The sequence below is a fragment of the Protomyctophum parallelum genome (assembly GCF_964188405.1).
Source record: "Protomyctophum parallelum genome assembly, chromosome: 17".
Taxonomy (NCBI): domain Eukaryota; kingdom Metazoa; phylum Chordata; class Actinopteri; order Myctophiformes; family Myctophidae; genus Protomyctophum; species Protomyctophum parallelum.
Window position 1 is genome coordinate 28845602 of NC_139719.1, and position 19156 is coordinate 28864757.

Below are 19156 nucleotides of genomic sequence, written 5' to 3' on the forward strand. Positions count from 1 at the left end.
GGAGATGATGTGGAGGTCATTTTCCAAGAACACATCTGGGGTGCCTAGGGGCAGGGAGGGGTATCTTCAGTTCCCATTGCACTTGGAATTATCATGCATCTAATTTCTCATTTGTCCCAATTCTTTACCCTGCAGTTTCCATTTAGACTATCAATATGTATCTCTGACAGGGACAAAATAAATGTATTTTCTAGCTTTCCTATTAATAAAAATGCAGATGGCTGAGCTGTTGAATTTCAGAACAAATATTAACATCCTTTGAAAAGATGGCATTTGCTCAAGAAATCAGGCTCCTGTTTTTGTCTATGGGTAGGCCTAATTGCACTGTTTATTATAATGTATCTTCTCTCCCATTCTGCTTTTGCTCATTCCAATGTGTATAGGACACTATAAAGCTGCATGGGGAGGGTACAAGGCAAGGCAGGTAATGCATAGGAGGCAGCATAGTAGAATGCCCATTACTCATTTTTTGCCAAATTTGGGGGGTTCAGTTGATCTCCTTCTGCTGTTATGCCAATGTGCATCACCCACTATCTAGTCTAGAGAAGTAGTTTGACAGGTATCTGGGCACTGTTTATGGAGTTGAGAACGAATATGCTCAAATGAAACAGCTACAATGGACATAGTATGTACTCTGTATGCAAAGAATGTGCTACTAATATGGACCGGCAAATCCTATCACGCAAACATGCAGGCATCACATCAGTATGGAGAGGCAAAATATATTGTTGCTGTCGGTCACAAACCTCATATCGCATGTTTGTTTTTTGTAATTGAATGCCTGACTTCATCATACTACAGTGTCACGCAAAAATAGCTCACAATGCGTTGCATATTTTAGCTTTTTGTTGTGAAATCGTTAAATGTGTGTCTTTGAGTTTTATAACCCATTTTACAAGCCCATTTTACAAGCTCATAGCACGCCACCGAGTGGCGCGCTACGAGCTTGTAGGTCTGCTATAAATTTGTGAAAATATTCATTGATGAATGAAGTAACAGTTTTGGACATACAAGGTTCCCATGCAGAGAGTGAGGATATTTATTGACTAGTCACTGCAGGCACATCCTAGAGTAGATAGACAACCACATGACTCCTCTGATGCACATAGAGTCACCAGCTGCTTCTTTTCACCTGAAAACACACTGACACACTGAGCACTTTCACTGCTGAGTGTTGGTTCTTGCTAGGGGGTTTTCACCAACTACTCAGCTTGTTAACCAGTTGACTACCACAACCACTAGTTGACACTGTTAGGTAGTAGTTGACTTAAAATGGTAACAAAAAACAGTTTTTCCTTTTTTAAATACTAAAGTCCTTGCTCCCTTCTCTGTCCTTTATTCAGAGTTGACTGCAGGTGTGGTGGTCTGCAAAACATAACGAGAAACTGGCAGACTCGCACTCCAAGAATGATCCTTAGACAGAGACTGAGAAAATATGTTTATGAGTAATACCTCTTCTGGAGTGTTCTATACGACTATAAATTATAGATCTGCTTTGGAGTGACTTCCATAATGTATCTGACAATAGGAGATTTAATGTCCTTGCGTCCAATGGCACTTATATCAGTATCATATCTACGACTATAATGCTTGCACACACGGACTGGTCTGAATGTTTTGCCTACATACTGGAGAGTTCAATGACAGGAAATCAATCAAATATTACAGAGCTCATAAGGCAGCAACACGACAAGCTCACAGATCTCAGTGCGATACATAGTAAGCTTGTAGATCCTTTACACTATTCTTTTAGGATTCTTTTGTCAAAAATGACATAATGACATGAATGCCAGGTGTATCCTCTGACTGTCATTTCAAGGGGTATTTTGTCCAAAAGCTGCCTTCTATTCATAGAAGAACAGCTGAACTATGCCATGCTGTATGCGGACCTGGTCTGCATAATAATTCAATGAAGTTCCCAAAACTCTGGTGAAGGTCAATAGCACAGCTTGCTTTGGCTTGGAGCCAAAGCAAAGTTCCCTATAGCTACAGACACAACAACAGCCGATATGATGCCATTTGTTTGTGTTTTTCATTGAGAGAGCAGCAGCAGAGAGAGCAGCAGAGACCAAGGACCACAATGGAAATGAGCATGTGTCTGTGCCATGTGGTTTCCTTTAAACTTAAAGGGGAAAACCACTCATTTTCAACATTGAACTATGTCATTACCTTAGAGTTGAAATAATAACCCCCCCCCCCCTCCCTTTTTTAAACCACCTCCTCGCCACTCGCCCTACACACTTGCACTCGGTATGCTCGTTCATATTAAGTGGCGTCCGAAACCAAGCAGCCTTGAGTGGAAGTGGCTTATAAAGCCCTCAAGGGTGAGTCTGTGCCGATCTAAACTCGATTGCCTTGTGCAGCCCTGCTCTCTGTCCGCATGGAAACCGCGACCTACAAATGTACCACCACAAATAAATGATAAATAAACTGCTCCTAAACAATCTTTATCTGATGCAGAATAGACGCTCCAACTGATGTTTACAAGGGCTCTTTATTTACCCCACCGTGAAAAACTATAAATGAAACCACACAAACAAAACACCTTTTAACACAATGATTTACACCATGGATCTGATGTACTGTATGTATATATGAGATTTATTTTGACAGTCACGCTGTAATTCCTTTTAAATGTCCATATTAATGAAATCCACATGTCACACAAACATAATACACAATGCAATGCAATATAACTGTACAAAAATAACAGGTAACACAATGGCATGATGGTAACCATGGCAACGAATGGTGTCTAGGCTACATAGAAGGGGGGACTTTTTATTATTTCCACACAACAACTCTAAGGTATATTAATGACATAGTTCAATGTTGAAAATGAGTGGTATTCCCCTTTAACGTCAATTAAATCAAGTCAAATCAAGAGACAGGAGAGGCGGGAGAGAGCTGCAGGAAGGATTTTGTACAGTACTACCGGTATGCGCTCTTACCAGGTGAGCCATCTGATGAAACAATGGTGCTATTAATGAAAGTAATGAGGCCAACCTCCATACGCACGCACGCACGCACGCACACACGCACACACGCACACACACACACACAGTGAAGATGCCTTGTCTGACAGAAACCACCACTAAAGCCGAGCTCAGCTTAATCCCAGTCTCTGGACAGAGCTAGGCAGACAGTCCAGAGAGTCACACACACTCACCATGACCATACTTAGTCCTAAAGTCCTGCCGACCTGCTGACATCATCTACCCCTGCAAGGCTATGAAATGCCATGCTGTAGCCACAGTCATACTGTATATCTCACGGTACACAACAACAATTTATACACAAACTAATAACAACAAAACAAACCAACACAGTACAATATTCAGTGTTACTGCGTGTGCACATTCTTCTGGGGATTTTCCTGTGAATGAGGACATTTAGAGGCCACTTACGGCTCCTTTTGAAACGTCTATTTGGAGAGCGCATCGAATGAATTAATTTAATTCCCTAGCTGGACACATTTTAGGTATCCTGAAATGAGGGCAGCACATAAAAAAGAACACTCTTCTCACTGCCAAAGAATAGCTTCAAAATAAACAGGGCAGACTGAGTCATTGGGTCACTTTGCCTCACAGGTGAAAAGAGATTGGAGTAAAAGCACTGTGGAACTGTTGCAGTCGAGCACACACAGACACGTACAAACATACCACAAACCCCAAAGGCTGAAACCCTATTGATTCAGTCAGACCTGCTTTTTGTGCTTCTGCAGTTCTGCTGTGGTTTTGCATATTCCTGTGAGATGATAAATGATAGGCATACGACAAATTTGGCCCCGATTGGGCTGATAGATGTGCTCTAAATTGGCACCATATCAAGATGGAACTGTGCACACACACTCCCTGGATGCCAGAGCAAAGTCTCTGCTCCAAATGTTTCATATGGGCCCGTTATTGACCATATGCAAGTCACGGCCATCTTGCCATCAATCTATAAATGCACCAAGTCTCTACGTGTGTAACTGTGTATGTACAGTAGGTACGTCTGTATTCCATGTATAGGGATTACAGGGATTATAGAGATTAGTAACTCGAAAACCGTTCGCCCCACCAACTTCAAATTTGACACACGCGTTCCACACCATCACAGGGAGTGCAGTGCCTGACCTTGAGTCGGTGGTATACACTGTTGTCCAGAAACACCACAAAAGGCTCTGGTCAGGCTCTGCCAGCTAGCGGAACTAATGAGCCTAAGTCCCAACACCTGTAGAATTCCCAGCCTCTGCTTCAGCCAATTGATTGACATGGCAACCCCACACCTGTCATTTGATTACTTAAACAGTCCACTTTTCACAGTCAGGTTGCACTCTTCAGACAGACAGATAGAGATCTAATATGATGGATGACAGATCGTTCCCAAGTATGTCGGTAGCCGACGGGCACAGGTCTAGTTAAGTTAATGGCAGGGTGGTAACTAGCCGCAATTTGCCATTGACAGCCCATACATCTAAACAGAAAAGTCCTATCTGATTGTATTAAACAACATCAAACTCACCAAAATTGCAGAAGTACGAAAAGCTTGAATTATCCTCTTTCTATCTGCAAGTGTTTGTTTCATAATCCACTCTGAAGCCATGTTATGAGCTACTTTCTCTCAAGAAATTGAGTGTTTGAGTTTGGAAGTGCTCGTTGGATATCACTCAAAGTCAACGGCCCTGCGTACCACCTGTTTTGAATTTGCAAATAATGCAGGAGGCAGCAGGGTGTTGCTTTACTGAAAACGAGTGCTTCCAAACTCTGATGGAAAGATGGCCGCGGTCTACATATATAGCCTATGTCAATAGCGCTACCAGGAGGCCGATTTTTGCAAAACACATTTTTTGATATCCTATACATGTTTTGTCCAAACATCACGCAGATTGGTACACATGATCTTTATAGTCATATGATCAAGACTGTCGGATTTTTCATATTCCATCCTGATTGGCTAAGATTGGCATCTGACGTTGCAGGAGTGGTTTTTGATTGATTGATTGAAATATTTATTAACAGTTTGTATAATTACAGTACATTTCAAGCACAAACTCAATACAAAGACTGTTAACTGTGAGTGGAAGACCCAATTAAGCATTACACTTGTTTACAACAGGGTCCACATTGTTCAATTCATCAAAACATTTAGAGACATACAAATAGACACTTCTATGTAGTTAAAGAACAGAACAGGAATTCATCATATAGGAAGCAAAAAGGGAAAAGATTCACAAAGATTCACATGTCTTAATGACTGTTGGTAGGTTCCACATTTTGGTGGCATAGGAGCGAAGATAATTTAGTCCCTTGTTTGTGTCGAATCTGGGTTGTAGGCCTACATGGTTTGTGGCACAAATGCTTTCCGAATTAGCCCTGTTATATAGCACCACTAGCCGAGGCAAAATATTTTTGCAAAACACACCATTATATTTCTCCTACAGATTTTGTACAAATATCACACATTATCAAGTCAAGTAAGACAGATTTTTCGTTCGTTTTTCTTATTCCATCCTGATTGGCGAAAAGTCGGTAGTTGCACCGCTCAGTTCACACAGGTGTGATTTTAATTAAACTGTAGAAACATATGTAGCCTGTAGCCTACTAATTGGTGTTGGTGGCAAACATGTTTTTAGGCTATATAAAGATTTTGCAATAGGCCTAAATGTAGCTTCATAAAACATTGTTGGCTATGTTCAACACCTGAATCCCTGCTTTGCCAACACACTACAGCCTACAGGCTTAGCCTTAGAGTATACACTAAAGCCTACACGTCTCACGCTTTGCATTATTATTTGGTCTTACTATAGGCCTACTACTATAGCATGACAATACGCTCTCTCTCTCTCTCTCTCTCTCTCTCTCCAACACACACACACACACACACACACACACACACACACACACACACACACACACACACACACACACACACACACACACACACACACTCTTCTCAAACGACTTTGCGCTCACCATCGCCACCTGTCGCGGGTCCAGCTGGGTCGGTGGTATGGCGGAAGGAACGGTGAACTGGATCCTCCTGGTACTCTCTCTTTCCTCCTTGACCGCCTCTCTCTCCATCACCTCCGTCTCAGCAGGGAGCAGCGGCTCCATGGCTCCAGCCCGGTTCTCCCTCTCTTCGGCCAAAACGCACAGATGGCTACCGGACGTTCCCCTCAGATGCCGCGGACGAACACTATTCTCTTTCAGTCCAAAATATCGAAGTCAAATAATAAAGGTAATATCGCTGTACAGTAAATGTTAACCTTGTTGCGAGCAACAGGATACCTTGCTTAGCAGCAAGTCCCGCTGGGAGCCGTTGATGGTTCGGTTCTGGTTCACCTGGTGTCGTGGTCTGCACCGTCCCTTGCCTAAGCCTATACTCTGTGTGGCTGCCTGACAGTTTCAGGTCCACTCTGCACGCTTCAAATCTCTACCTCTCTCTCTCCCTCCCTCTCTCCCTCCCTCTCTCTCTCCCTCTCTCTCTCTCTCTCTCTCTCTCATCCTAGTGTGTGCAAGACATAGGCTACATATATAGGCTACATATATATACAGTATATATATATATATATATATATATATATATATATATATATATATATATATATATATATATATATATATATATATATAATATATATATATATATATATATATATATAATATATATATCATACTATAATTAACCGAATGTCTGAGTGTGTGTCTGTGTGTCTGTGTGTCAGAAACAGTGCCGTAACTCCTTACTGCCTGCACCAATCACGCCTTTTCACACAGGCATTGACCATATGAATATGGAGGGCGTAACGAAGCCCTTTTTTCGATTTGACACATTAATGATTATTCATTTATTTATTAGTCAATTACAAACGCACCCGGGCGCAGTACCCTTCACGGCCACAAGGGGGGGGGGGGGCAAATATCTCACAAAGGGTAAGGACTAGTATATAATAATAATTATTATTATTATTTATTTATTTATATTTTCGGACCGGGTATAGGGCCCAGGTAGGGCCTTATCCGAATCCATGCCAGACTCGCAATTTCTCGGCATTCGTAATTCAACCTCCTTTGTCATTTTGGCAACACGAGAAATCTCGGGTTTGTTTAATGTCATTTAATCCAGAATTTATAGTATTTTATTTACCGTTTTTAGCATCCATCGTTAGCCTCCGGTGGCTCCCGCCTCCCATGGTGTGTATCAGGCGCGGAGCCAGGATCTCTTTATGAGTAAGGCATAGCATTTACGTGTAAGGCAGCCGACGAGAAACCCCCCCCCCCCCCCCCCCCCGCCCCGCCCGCTCCCCCTCAGATTGACAACCATAAATATCCTTAGATACGCAACAAATAACAATTGCATTCAATTGTAAATGATAACCATGACAACGACTTTAAGACTTTTATTTTGTACTTTCTTGAACGACAGGCATGTGCGCCAGTCTGCGCCAGTCAGATATACATCAGAGAAGGAGAAAACGATTTGTACAAACACATTTGTACAAACACGGCTATAGCATTGGCAATATGCAAAAGAAATGCTACACAAGGCGGAGTCGTCTGGGCTTTGAGTTGAAAACAACGATAATAGCATCATAATCTGGGATGCCGATTATTTCTCTTTCAAATGACAACAGTGTCAAATTGTTCAGGAGTTGGGTTGACATGGACGCTCTTAGGCGTGACTGGATTCTATTTGTCACAGAGAAAAATCTCTCAACACTGCAGGATGTTAGCGGGAGGGTTATGATGGCCCGCAACAGACGGTGAACATTTGGAAAATAATTTGCAGAACAGTTATCAAGCACCTCCAGTAATGTGGGGAGTTTCAACTTCTCCGCCTCCATTTTCCTCTTCATGTTCTCGGTGAACCAAGCATGTTCCATGTCAGAGACAGCGATCCCATACAAATCACAGGGTCCCTTTAAAAGTTCTTTCATGCCAAAAGTGGTAGATCCAGGCAGGAGAGATTCTGACGCTATAAGGCCATATGTGTCCTCTTTAAAACGTTAGTTTAACTCGTTTATCTGCCTGTCTAGAACACAGTTCCACAGTGCCCTTAATTAAATCAGCATTGGACTGGATACGTGTCGTTTTCCCCAATGTTGTTGTGATAGCAGTCATCAAACTTTGCAGGGAGCTTGCGTTTACGACGGCGAGTTACATCCGTCACATCATGCTTTTCCATCAGTTCATCTGTCTGTTTAAGCACGCTGGTAAAGTCCCCCTTTGAATCATCACGGAAACTCTCAAACGTCGCTTTCAGTTGTTCAATCAAAGATATGCATTTTGTCACACACAGTGTTGAACTCTGTAACTCGTTTCTCTGTGTCCTCGAAGTGGAATCTCCAACTTTGCACAAAGCATAACATGGTCCAACACAAATTTAACTTGCTCTCTGTGTCGATCAAAATATGTGGCGTCTCCATGCAGTTGGTTCAGTATAGTTCCACGGCCATTTGGCCTATGGCTGGCCTTGTAGGCGTCCAGTTTCAGCAATGCGATTCCATGCGGGTAGCTCTTAATGTGTTTTTGGCAGGCATTTCCCAGATTTTTCCAATTGTTGAACCCTTCTGTTGTAAATTTAGAGTCCTCAGGGAAATGTCGGCATGCTTTACAAAACGCAGAGTCTCGTGTTTTGCTATATTCAAGCCATGGGTATTTGTGATACCATGTGCTGTTGAATGAGCGTAATGTCCCATTGATTTCAGTAGCTGCAGGGGTCCATGTATATATGGCTATTCAGGGTTTGATGAGGTCAGTGTCGTGATCTTCATATATTGAGACGGCCATATATGGAGTGTGTCATGAGGCATGATGGACTGACGACCATATAGGGAGCATGCCACGAGGCGTGATGGACGGACTGACTGACAGGTTTTAGCATGACTGACAGGTTTTGCACAACACAATTCATCCATCCCGGATGGTCACAATGTTGGCACCACAGGTTGTGACCTTCCACATAGCACATGATGACCATTAAGCAGCTGATCGACAGGCCAATTGTCTGAATCCCCTGAGAAACCATCTTGTCTGCCTTCTTTCCTCACACACTTCCATCAAAACGAAGAGGTCCCAAAAAGTGTATGCTGAATAAAGTCCAGAATAAATGTGTGTGTGATGTGTGTCCATAGATCTGGGTGCCAACTATAGCTGTTCCTGTAGACACATTTTAGTTATTGTCCTTATGCGTGATGATTTGTGTAGGCTTGTTCCGGGGGGGATGCGTATGGGATGCGTATCCCATAGCCTGGAGGGATTTATTACCCTGTAAGGACATAATGGTAATTGTCATTGAACAATATGCAGAACGTGTTTGTTGACCCTGCACAAGAAATATAACACCTATCGGCCTAATTAGCTACACAGACATACAGACAGACAGACAGACAGACAGATGTGCATGCACGCACGCACACACACACACACACACACACACACACACACACACACCCTCACACACACACACACACACACACACACACACACACACACACACACACACACACACACACACACACACACACACACACTGAGTAACCCCTTCTGTCTCCTTTCCCAACCTCAACTGACCAGAGTTGCAATGCGATAATGGAAGCCATCGTTCTCATGATAATAAAAATCTAAATATTCTTTCAAAAACAATCTTGCTTAAAAAATATCTGCCTAATGATGATGTCACATTACTCAAGGCTGAGTATTTTAAAAAATTGTGGTATTTTATCATGAACATTAGTGAGGACAAATTATATGAAGGTAGGTTGAAAAGTGGTGAAGTGGTCCTTTAAATAAAACAATCAAAGAAAATCTCAAATCTCAAATTCAACACCCTTCGGAGGAAATGAATATACAAGCAAAATAAATTCCTATCAGGTTCTAATCTAGAATCTAAGATCAACTCAAGTGGCACACTAGGCAGACAGTAGTCAGTCTGGCACGCATCGTCTGGCACTTAGCGCCATCTAGCGTTAAAAAGATGTGTTTCATCTTGTGGGGCAATGCTTCATTAAAGTATCACTTCACCACTTTTCATTGTTTTCAACTTACCTTCATATAATTGGTCCTCACGAATGTTCATGATAAAATGCCCCAATTTTATTCTACTCTGTTCTTTCTCATGGGAGGTCTGTGGGCAGTTCAGAAACCCAGCCACCAGTGACATCGTCGAAGGGGAATCCAAGCTAATAAAAACTGCAGACTTACTATTTCTGAAAAGTTGCAATACGATAATAGAAGCCATCGTTCTCATGATAATAACAATCTAAATATATATATTTTTAAAATCTTGTTTAAATAAAATCTGCCTAATGATGATCTCACTGGTGGACGGTTTCTGAACTTCCCACAGCCCTCATATGCAGACACAGATTGAGTAGAAATGAATTATCAGGAACATTAGTGAGGACCTTTAACGCTGTTTCAATCTTTGCAAAAATGAATCAAATCAGTCTCACATTTTTTCTAATATATATACCTAAATTTAAAAAAAACATTTCTGTGGCTTTGGATAGAGCTAGCCTAGAACTATATGCATTTCTTTCTAGCTGTATGAGCATGCAATTCAATATTCCGTAGTTCAGTTCAGTTCACACGGGTTTTATTTTATTTATTAACCATACTGGTTAACAAGCTTAAAGCTATTGGTTTTGATAGCACATCAGTGAGCTGGATGCAATCCTACCTGGAGGGGAGAGAACAGATGGTGGAGGTGAACGGAACACTGTCCCCTCCCCTCCCAGTGAGCTGTGGCGTCCCACAAGGAAGCATACTAGGGCCTTTACTGTTCCTAATTTATGTTAACGACATGACTTCAGCTTGTGACTGCAACTTGTTCCTGTTCGCAGATGACTCAGCACTGCTGGTCTCGGACAGGAACAAACTGCAGGTTGAAAAGACCCTCAGCTCTGAACTCGGTAGAATCTGCACCTGGCTCGCTGATAACAAACTATCCTTACACCTGGGAAAAACTGAATCCATCCTCTTCGGATCAAATAGTAAACTCAGCAAGGCAGATGGCTTCTTGGTTAGAGTGGGTGACAATATTATCACACGAAAAGATGAAATTACCTACCTAGGTTCCATCCTGGAGGCCAATCTTTCCGGTGATAAAATGGCCACCAACGTAATCAAAAAAGTCAATCAAAGAACAAGATTCCTTTACAGGATCTCCTCACTGGTCAGCAAAAACACCTTGAAGACCTTAACAGGAGCCCTCGTACAAGGTTTCTTTGACTATGCATCCACCTCTTGGTACCACAGCACCTCAAAGGCCCTTAAAACAAGGCTCCAGACCTCTCAAAACAAACTGGTCAGGCTCCTACTTGGCCTCACCCCCCGAACCCACCTCACCCCTGCCCACTTTGACAGGCTGGGATGGCTTAGGGTCGACGACAGAGTACAGCATCTTGCAATGGGTCTGGTCCACAAGATTCGATACACCACCAAGATACCCATGTACCTGTCTAAATACTTCCTTAATGTAAACGAAGTCCACACCCACAACACCAGAGGGAGTGCAACAAACCATGTACAACCCAGATTCGGCACAAACAAGGGACTAAATTCTTTTCGCTCCTATGCCACCAAAATGTGGAACGCCCTACCAACAGTCATTAAGACATGTGAATCCCTTGACTCCTTCAAAACCGCTCTCAAAGGGCACCTACGGATGGCTGCAATTCGAAACTGGCCTCTGTAAAATCTGAATCCCCCCCACCCCCCCACCCCATTTTCCCTCACTGTATATAGTATCTTTTCCCTTTTTTGCTTCCCATATGATGAATTCCTGTTCTGTTCTTTACCTACAGAGAAATGTCTATTTGTATGTCTCTAAATGTTTGTATGTCTTTAAATGTTTTGATGAATTGAACAATGTGGACCCTGTTGTAAACAAGTGTAATGCTTAATTGGGTCGTCCACTCACAGTTGACAGTCTTTGTATTGAGTTTGTGCTTAAAATGTACTGTAAATTCTACAAACTGTTAATAAAGATTTCAATCAATCAATCAATCAAAATTGGCATTTTAAACATATATGTTTACGTAAATAGAATAAAGAATGCATGCACTACCTTTTAATCACCAGCAGATGTCCCCCTCGTCCTGCTTGATAAACATGGTTTTTCAGAAACACCATCTTTATGTTGACTCAAACACATTTACAGCCTGAAATTGAATGATATAGAGCACATGCATGAAATTGAAAACATATATGACCAACCCCAAACCAGGTGCTAAAGTATTTATTTAACTTGCCTGGAGTTCAATGACTTCCTGAATCCTATCTGATCATCGAACTGAAAAGGGAATAGGTTACCTCAGTAACGCTAAACATTTCATTGACTGACATTAAGAATTCCTGAAGTGGCATTTAGTTATTTAGAACCGAAGAATACGAGACGGCTCGCCCCTTTTCCACCTCGCCCCAAGCGGCGAAAATCGGTCGCCCCAATGGGGAGATCGGTCGCCCCAAAGCCCGGAGAAATCGCCCCCAAAAGTCCGGAGATGTCGCCCCCAAAAGTCCGGACAAGTCGCCCCGTAAATGTTATATATTTATATATATATATATGCCTCAGCCAAATTCTTCATGATTTGAGTCATTTTCAAAAATCCACCTGTTGGTGGCACTGTAACTGGCCAATGTGAAAAGGGTGGGATATATTCCTCAGCCTAGTATGAAAGTCTGTGAAAGATTCCACGTAAATTGCACCTGCCTTCATGATTTGAGTAATTTTAAAAAATCCACCTGTTGGTGGCGCTGTAAGTCTGTGAAAGATTTCACAGACTCCAGGGTCCCAGCTAAATCTTTAACTCTAACAAGCTACTGTACTTTTAGGCAGACATAGAATAGTACAACAATAGTACAACAACAACTAATTTCAGTAATGGAGGAATGGAACACCTTTCCAGAATGGAATTTCCAGAACAATGGAGGGGGGTGAGCCATTCATTATCCATGCATCATTTTCATTTGACCAACAACAACAACAAACTGGTTCTAAATGTTCTCCTTTGACAAACAACATTGATTCTAAATGTTCTAATATGATAAATAAGGTAAGATAAACATGAAATAAACATGGGGTGAGATATCCGTGCTTTGGGGCGAGATATCACACACTGTGGGGCGAGATATCCACGCTTTGGGGGCGAGCTATCCGCGGCTTGGGGCGAGCCGACTTCACTTTTCGAAATTCTGGGGCGAGCAGTCTTCACTTTTCGCAGGGGTGAGTTGGCAAAGGGGTGAGATGACCTGTTACCGAACCAAATGACCCCACAACCACAGTCAAAGAAACTAGGCAAATTCTAATGTCCACTTCCACGAATCCCACAATAGCCGCCCTACAGCCTATAGTCCTATAATTCAAATATTGGCCTAAATAAAATACTATCCATCGCCATATGGTCACAAAAAAGGGTAACCCTTGCAGATAAGGTTCATGAAATAAATATATAAATCATCTACAAATCGTGGTTAACTAATGACGAATGATGAATCATCATCATCATGAATCAATGATGAATTCATCATGAATTCATGATGAATTGCCATGTATATCCACGGCTTCCAAAGCCGTCTCTCTCCTACCTGTAATATTTTCACCTGTAGGCCTACTTTGAGATTATTCCGGTACTTTTAAACAGAGAGAGAGAGAGAGGGGGGGAGAAGGTAAAGTGTCTAGTTATAGTGAGAGTTTGAGTGTGCTGGGTCGTTACTACAACAAGAACAACAACAAATCGTGGTTAACTAATGATGAATCATGATGAATTCATCATGAATTCATGATACCCAAAAAAGGCTAATAAATTGGACTTGCATAACATTTGACTTTTTAACCTGCAGTGAATTTGATAGCAGCCATAAATCAAATGCCAGTTACCCTACAATACACCAGTAAAAATTAGCCTATCACTTTTGTAAATATACAGGCCTATATAAAGTTTAGAGAGAGGAAGGTTTCATGAAATAATCGAGAAAGGGAGGTTCATATAGCCAATATCACAAGAAAACTTTTTACTCTGAGTCTGCATGCATGTAACATTTTAATTAACATGCACTTTAAAAGAATGTGCATGTGATTGTGAGCCTACATGCTACGGGTGTATAGGCTACATGTGAGGTTATGGAGCTATAGTCACGTTAATAATGTAGCCTTAGTATTCAACTTGTTCACATATCGAATTGATAATGCATGATTTGAATTGATTTCATTGATCACTCTCCAATTCCCTGCACCAACTATCGGGCCCAGACCCAAAATAACAGACTCCTAAATTGGAATAATTGTGTTATGTGGATGATATACGATTCACCACATACAGTAGGCCTACCGACCTGCACTAATTTCCCCCCCAAAATAGACTAAGATATAAAATCAATGTTTCAGTATTCACATGTTTTTCTTATTGTAGGCTAGCCCAGCCCTATATTCAAATGTCACCCTGCATCTATCATGAATGATCGTTCGAAATGCATCTATTTGTTTTCTAGGCGGCGCGGCGGCCTTATAGCCTATATACACATGTGGTAATGTTCAATATTCTTCAACTACACCACTAGGCCATATCTAGCCAAATATTAGACTACGTTTTAAACAACTTTACTCCCCAGTGGAACAGTACTAGCAGACAGGACAGGAGTCGAGATGTCATTTTAACTATAGGTCTATACTGGCACTGAATGACAAGTTGCGACCAACAAAGATCATCATTAACATATTTAACCAATTAAGCCCAGCATGCAGTTTCATATGTCCTCTTGCGTCATGCGGTAAACAAATTAAAAGTGTTTAATTAAGTTAATATCACCTACATTTTGTGTTACATGAATAGTATAGAGATAATGTAACATATGTCATGACATGTCACATAGTGCAGGTCATTCTATAAGTCCGTTGCTTTCTAAATTGGTGACACAGAGGAGAGGCAGTGCCTCTGCTGAGGCACCATGCTGGTGTGATCCCTCGAGATTGTGTTCAATGTAATAATAGGATTGCCATTGGACTTGATACAGTCAAATCTGCAGTGTTAAATTCTGTGGTAGGCCTGGCTGGTATAGCACGCAGACCGCATTTTCCACCACCACTGCTGCTGCTGGAGAAAGGTGCCCCCCTCCCTGCAACCGCCGCCTTGCCCGCTTCTCCGTATCTTTTATCTGTCTTTTATCTGCGTCCTGTCTGCGTGCCACCTTTGGCACGGCAGTGACCGGGCCCTGGCGGGCACGCGCGCCCCAATGCCAGCAGCCTGCATGCAGGCGCGGTCATCGCCAAGTCTCAGAGCACGGTGCTCTGCTCGGCCCAGTTCAATTGACTCGTTTAGGCAATTGCACCCTGTTCCCATGGCAGGTCCCTTTATTTATTCCCCTTTGTGTCTGGTCTGAACAGCTATTAGATCATGTTTATCTCGTGCAGCATGATGCAGGATGTGTAGGCTATTCCGACTCCACGTGTTCCATGTGGAGTGGAACCTTATTCGCATGTAACTCAGGGAATGGGCTATTGGTGCATGATCAATTGCCTACTATATGAGATTAACCTTTTTATAGAGGCGTTTAACAAGAACGCTTATCTCCTCTCCGTTTTTTGCTGTTCTTCTCTCCTTCCTATTCCATGTTGTCTTTGTGGCTGCGCGGTGACAGATGGCGGGTCTCTCTCCCCCGGGGAGCCAATCTCTCTGTCAATCAGCCGCTCTCATGTGATGGCTCTTGCCAATGACGTGCCAGCCATATGGCCTGGCATCAGAGCTGGTATGTAACCCACCCAATCCTGCCTCTGAGATGCCACACTGGCTCCACGCGTTTGGGTTCGGGATAGCAGCGAACCACACACACGCAGAACAGAATAGTATAGTGTGTCCTTGTGAAGAGCTGGTGGTTGAGATGGCCACCCGGAGAGACGCGATGGTGTAAACAACATCACCGAACACCGCCACGGAGGTAGGTTGGATTATAGAGCCGATCATTTTCATTTACCGACGGCGTTATGGGATTTATCATTCATTGTAGTTTATTTATGAAACGTGCATTGATTTGGAAGTCTATTTGATTGTGACGGAAAGAGCCAGCATGACTACTACAGACGAAAATTTGGTCTCCGATCTCCTCTTTGGAATAAGGCTGCTTTTTCTCCGATCAGGCTGTGATCAATATGATGGATTTTTAATCCAGCCTGCACGGAACTCCGAATCCGACGTCTCGGACGAGATCGACCCTGCACGTCACCCATATCAATCAGCATTATCAACATATTCGATTTGACAGATTTAAAGAAATCTTAAAATTGAGATTGATCTGAGATTGATGTGATTATGAGCATCCTGTCTGTCCACATCTCAGGTTTTAACGAATAATTGCATACGTCGCCGTTCATGACTTCAGGTATAATATACCTGAAGTCATGAACGGCGACGTATGCAATTATTCGTTCATTCATCATATTATGATGAATGTCGAAATATAAGAATTCCCATAAAATTGTCATGTGGAATATGCATGTTAATACATGTTAATCATGTACATGTAACGCGCGTTGCGTGCGTGCGTGCGTGTGTGTGTGTGAGAGAGAGAGAGAGAGAGAGAGAGAGAGAGAAGGGGGAGCGCGCCTATTTGCGAACCGTGGGGGTAGAATTCTCCATAGAGGCTAATTGACAAGGTATTGGTTGGCGTTAATTACATTCTGCTTATAAGATTAGAAAAAAATACACCCTCGCACTCCACATGAACAGCTGAGGTCTGTGCCACCAAAGCTTTTGTTGTTTTAAAAAAAGGCTTTATAATTTACATCGGGTCATTATATGGCTAATGTAGCTTATATAGCCTAATAATTAATTGATTTGGGCTATCATAAACATATAATGATATGTCGGCCAATTTCATATTTTGTACAATTAATCTAAACAGCAAATAAATTACCCACATTTGGCCATGAGCATTTTTTAAATATATATACATATATGGTGTGTAGCCTATTAATTAGCATATACAATCGGCCTATTTTTTCCAAAATGGAGAGGAGCAGCCATGCGTCACCTTTATAAGGAACCCACTATCTCCAAGGTTTGTTTGTTTTAGAAGAAGAAAATATAAAGTCCAAAAAGAATACAAGTCAGTGTAGACCTATATCATCTTCATTTTTGTCCTGCATAATAATGCATAATAATGCATGCATGGCACATGGTTTCGATGGAGATCGTGTAGGTGTATATTGCATTCAGGACGTGTACTGGCTGTGTTGGAATGCAGCCAGATTATTAGTTCGGGGGCCAGAGAGAGGAGGGGCGGAGAGGCTACCCGCAACCTAATGCGCCCCATGGGGCCCGCATGACGCGGTCTGTGGAGCGACCTGCTGCGATGGCTCAGGAGACAAGTCAACTCATTTTCATTTTAGACATAAGGCAAAGCAATGTCCCTTGATCGCAAGAATAAGATATAGGAACTGGACAATATTCTATACTCATCAGTCAACACAAGGACAAAAGATATCCAGCTCAATGTAACCCATACATTCAGTATAAAGCTTATGTTCTGGTTTAAAAATAATAATAAATGGACTATAAAGGAAAGGGGGAAAGGTGAATTAGGCCTATAGGCCTATACTGCAATTTGTTTTTTATTATGCATGGCCTTGCAGGCCTTTAGTTTGACTTTATCAAAGACAAAGAGAAGCAATGAGACAGTCTTGTGTGGCGGGGGCCTACAGTAAAAATCATCGAGACCAGAGCATATCGCCAGGTTTTGACAGCCCATCATCACCATGGTGGCACTGTCTAAAAACAAGCAGCTGAACAGTTGTATATGTTTGTTTCTTCTCGCATGCAGTATTCCAGCCAGCCGCCATGTTGAGCCGGTTGTTCAGCGAGGTGCTGCCGGACGTCCAGCGGCTCGCGGCGGGCTGGGTGGAAGACAGCGAGGGCGAGGACTGCAAGGCCGCCAAGGAGGACGAGCCAGGCGGCGGCTGTCACCTCGGAGACGACGAGCTGGACGACACGGAGACGCGCGGGACGAGCAGCCGCGCCGAGTCCGAGATGGGCATGGGGGAGGACGACGACGACGAGGAGGACCTCGAGGAGGAGGAAGAGGAGGAGGAGGAGGGCTGCGGGGGCGACGGCGGCCAAGATAAGCCCAAGAAGCGCGGGCCGAAGAAGCGGCAGATGACAGCGGCGCGCATGGAGCGCTCCAAGGTGCGCCGGCAGAAGGCCAACGCCCGGGAGCGCACGCGCATGCACGACCTGAACTCCGCGCTGGACAACCTGCGCAAGGTCGTGCCGTGCTACTCCAAGACCCAGAAGCTGTCCAAGATCGAGACCCTGCGGCTCGCCAAGAACTACATCTGGGCGCTCGGGGAGATTTTGCGCAACGGGAAGCGTCCGGACGTGGTGTCGTACGTGCAGACGCTGTGCAAAGGCCTGTCTCAGCCCACCACCAACCTGGTGGCCGGCTGCCTGCAGCTCAACACCAGGAACTTCCTGACGGAGCAGTGCGCGGAAGGCGCGCGCTTCCACATGCCCAGCTCCCCGTTCTCCGTGCACCCGTACGGCTACCAGTGCTCGCGCCTCGCCTCGCCGCACTACCAGGCGGGCTCCGGCGCCGCGGCGGCGCTCAGCCTGCGGAGCCACTCGTCCTACGGCGCCGGCTACGAGGCGGTGTACGGCCCAGCGGGCGGAGCGTCGCCCGAATACAACAGCCCCGACTACGAGGGCCAGCACAGCCCGCCGCCCGGCTGCATGAACGGCGGCCTGAGGCAGCAGGAGTCCCCGGAGACGGACAGGAACTACCATTACTCTATGCACTACTCCGGACTAAGCACCTCGCGGCCCCCGGCGGCCCACGGCCTGCCCTTTGGCCCCTCGGGGGCCCGCGGCGGCGGCGCGCACTCTGAAAACATTCCGCCGTTTCACGACGTGCACTTGCACCACGAACGGGCGCCCGCGTATGACGAACTGAACGCCTTTTTCCACAATTGAACCCACTCACCACCCATCATCAAACGCGGGTCAAATATAACGCAGTGGTTCTCAAACTTCTTTCCATATCAAGGACCCCCCCCCCCCCCATATGTAGACCTATTTGATCGCGGACCCCCATACAAGATTTGTGTTTTGATTATTTTTTTATATTAAAATCTTTTCACATTTATGTATACTTTCTTTAAATAGATCTACAAGCTCACAACGCGC

General features: G+C 43.7%; 2 protein-coding genes across 2 annotated transcripts in view; one reads left to right on the forward strand and one right to left on the reverse strand.

The window, feature by feature from the left end:
* The window catches only part of LOC310874393 (protein phosphatase 1 regulatory subunit 1B-like), a 30948-nt gene extending 24543 nt beyond the window's left edge, over positions 1–6405 (reverse strand). Inside the window, exon 1 of the mRNA XM_083787173.1 lies at positions 5958–6405. Coding sequence (XP_083643299.1) covers positions 5958–6098 — 141 coding nt within the window. The 5' untranslated portion in view covers positions 6099–6405. The remainder of the gene's footprint in view (positions 1–5957) is intronic.
* An 11410-nt stretch (positions 6406–17815) lies between these two features.
* On the forward strand, positions 17816–18943 carry neurod2 (neuronal differentiation 2; the record flags this gene model as incomplete). The annotated part of the gene is made up of 1 exon (XM_083787141.1): positions 17816–18943. The coding sequence occupies one exon, from the start codon at positions 17816–17818 to the stop codon at positions 18941–18943; it is 1128 nt and encodes a 375-aa protein (XP_083643267.1).
* Between the last annotated feature and the right edge of the window lie 213 nt (positions 18944–19156).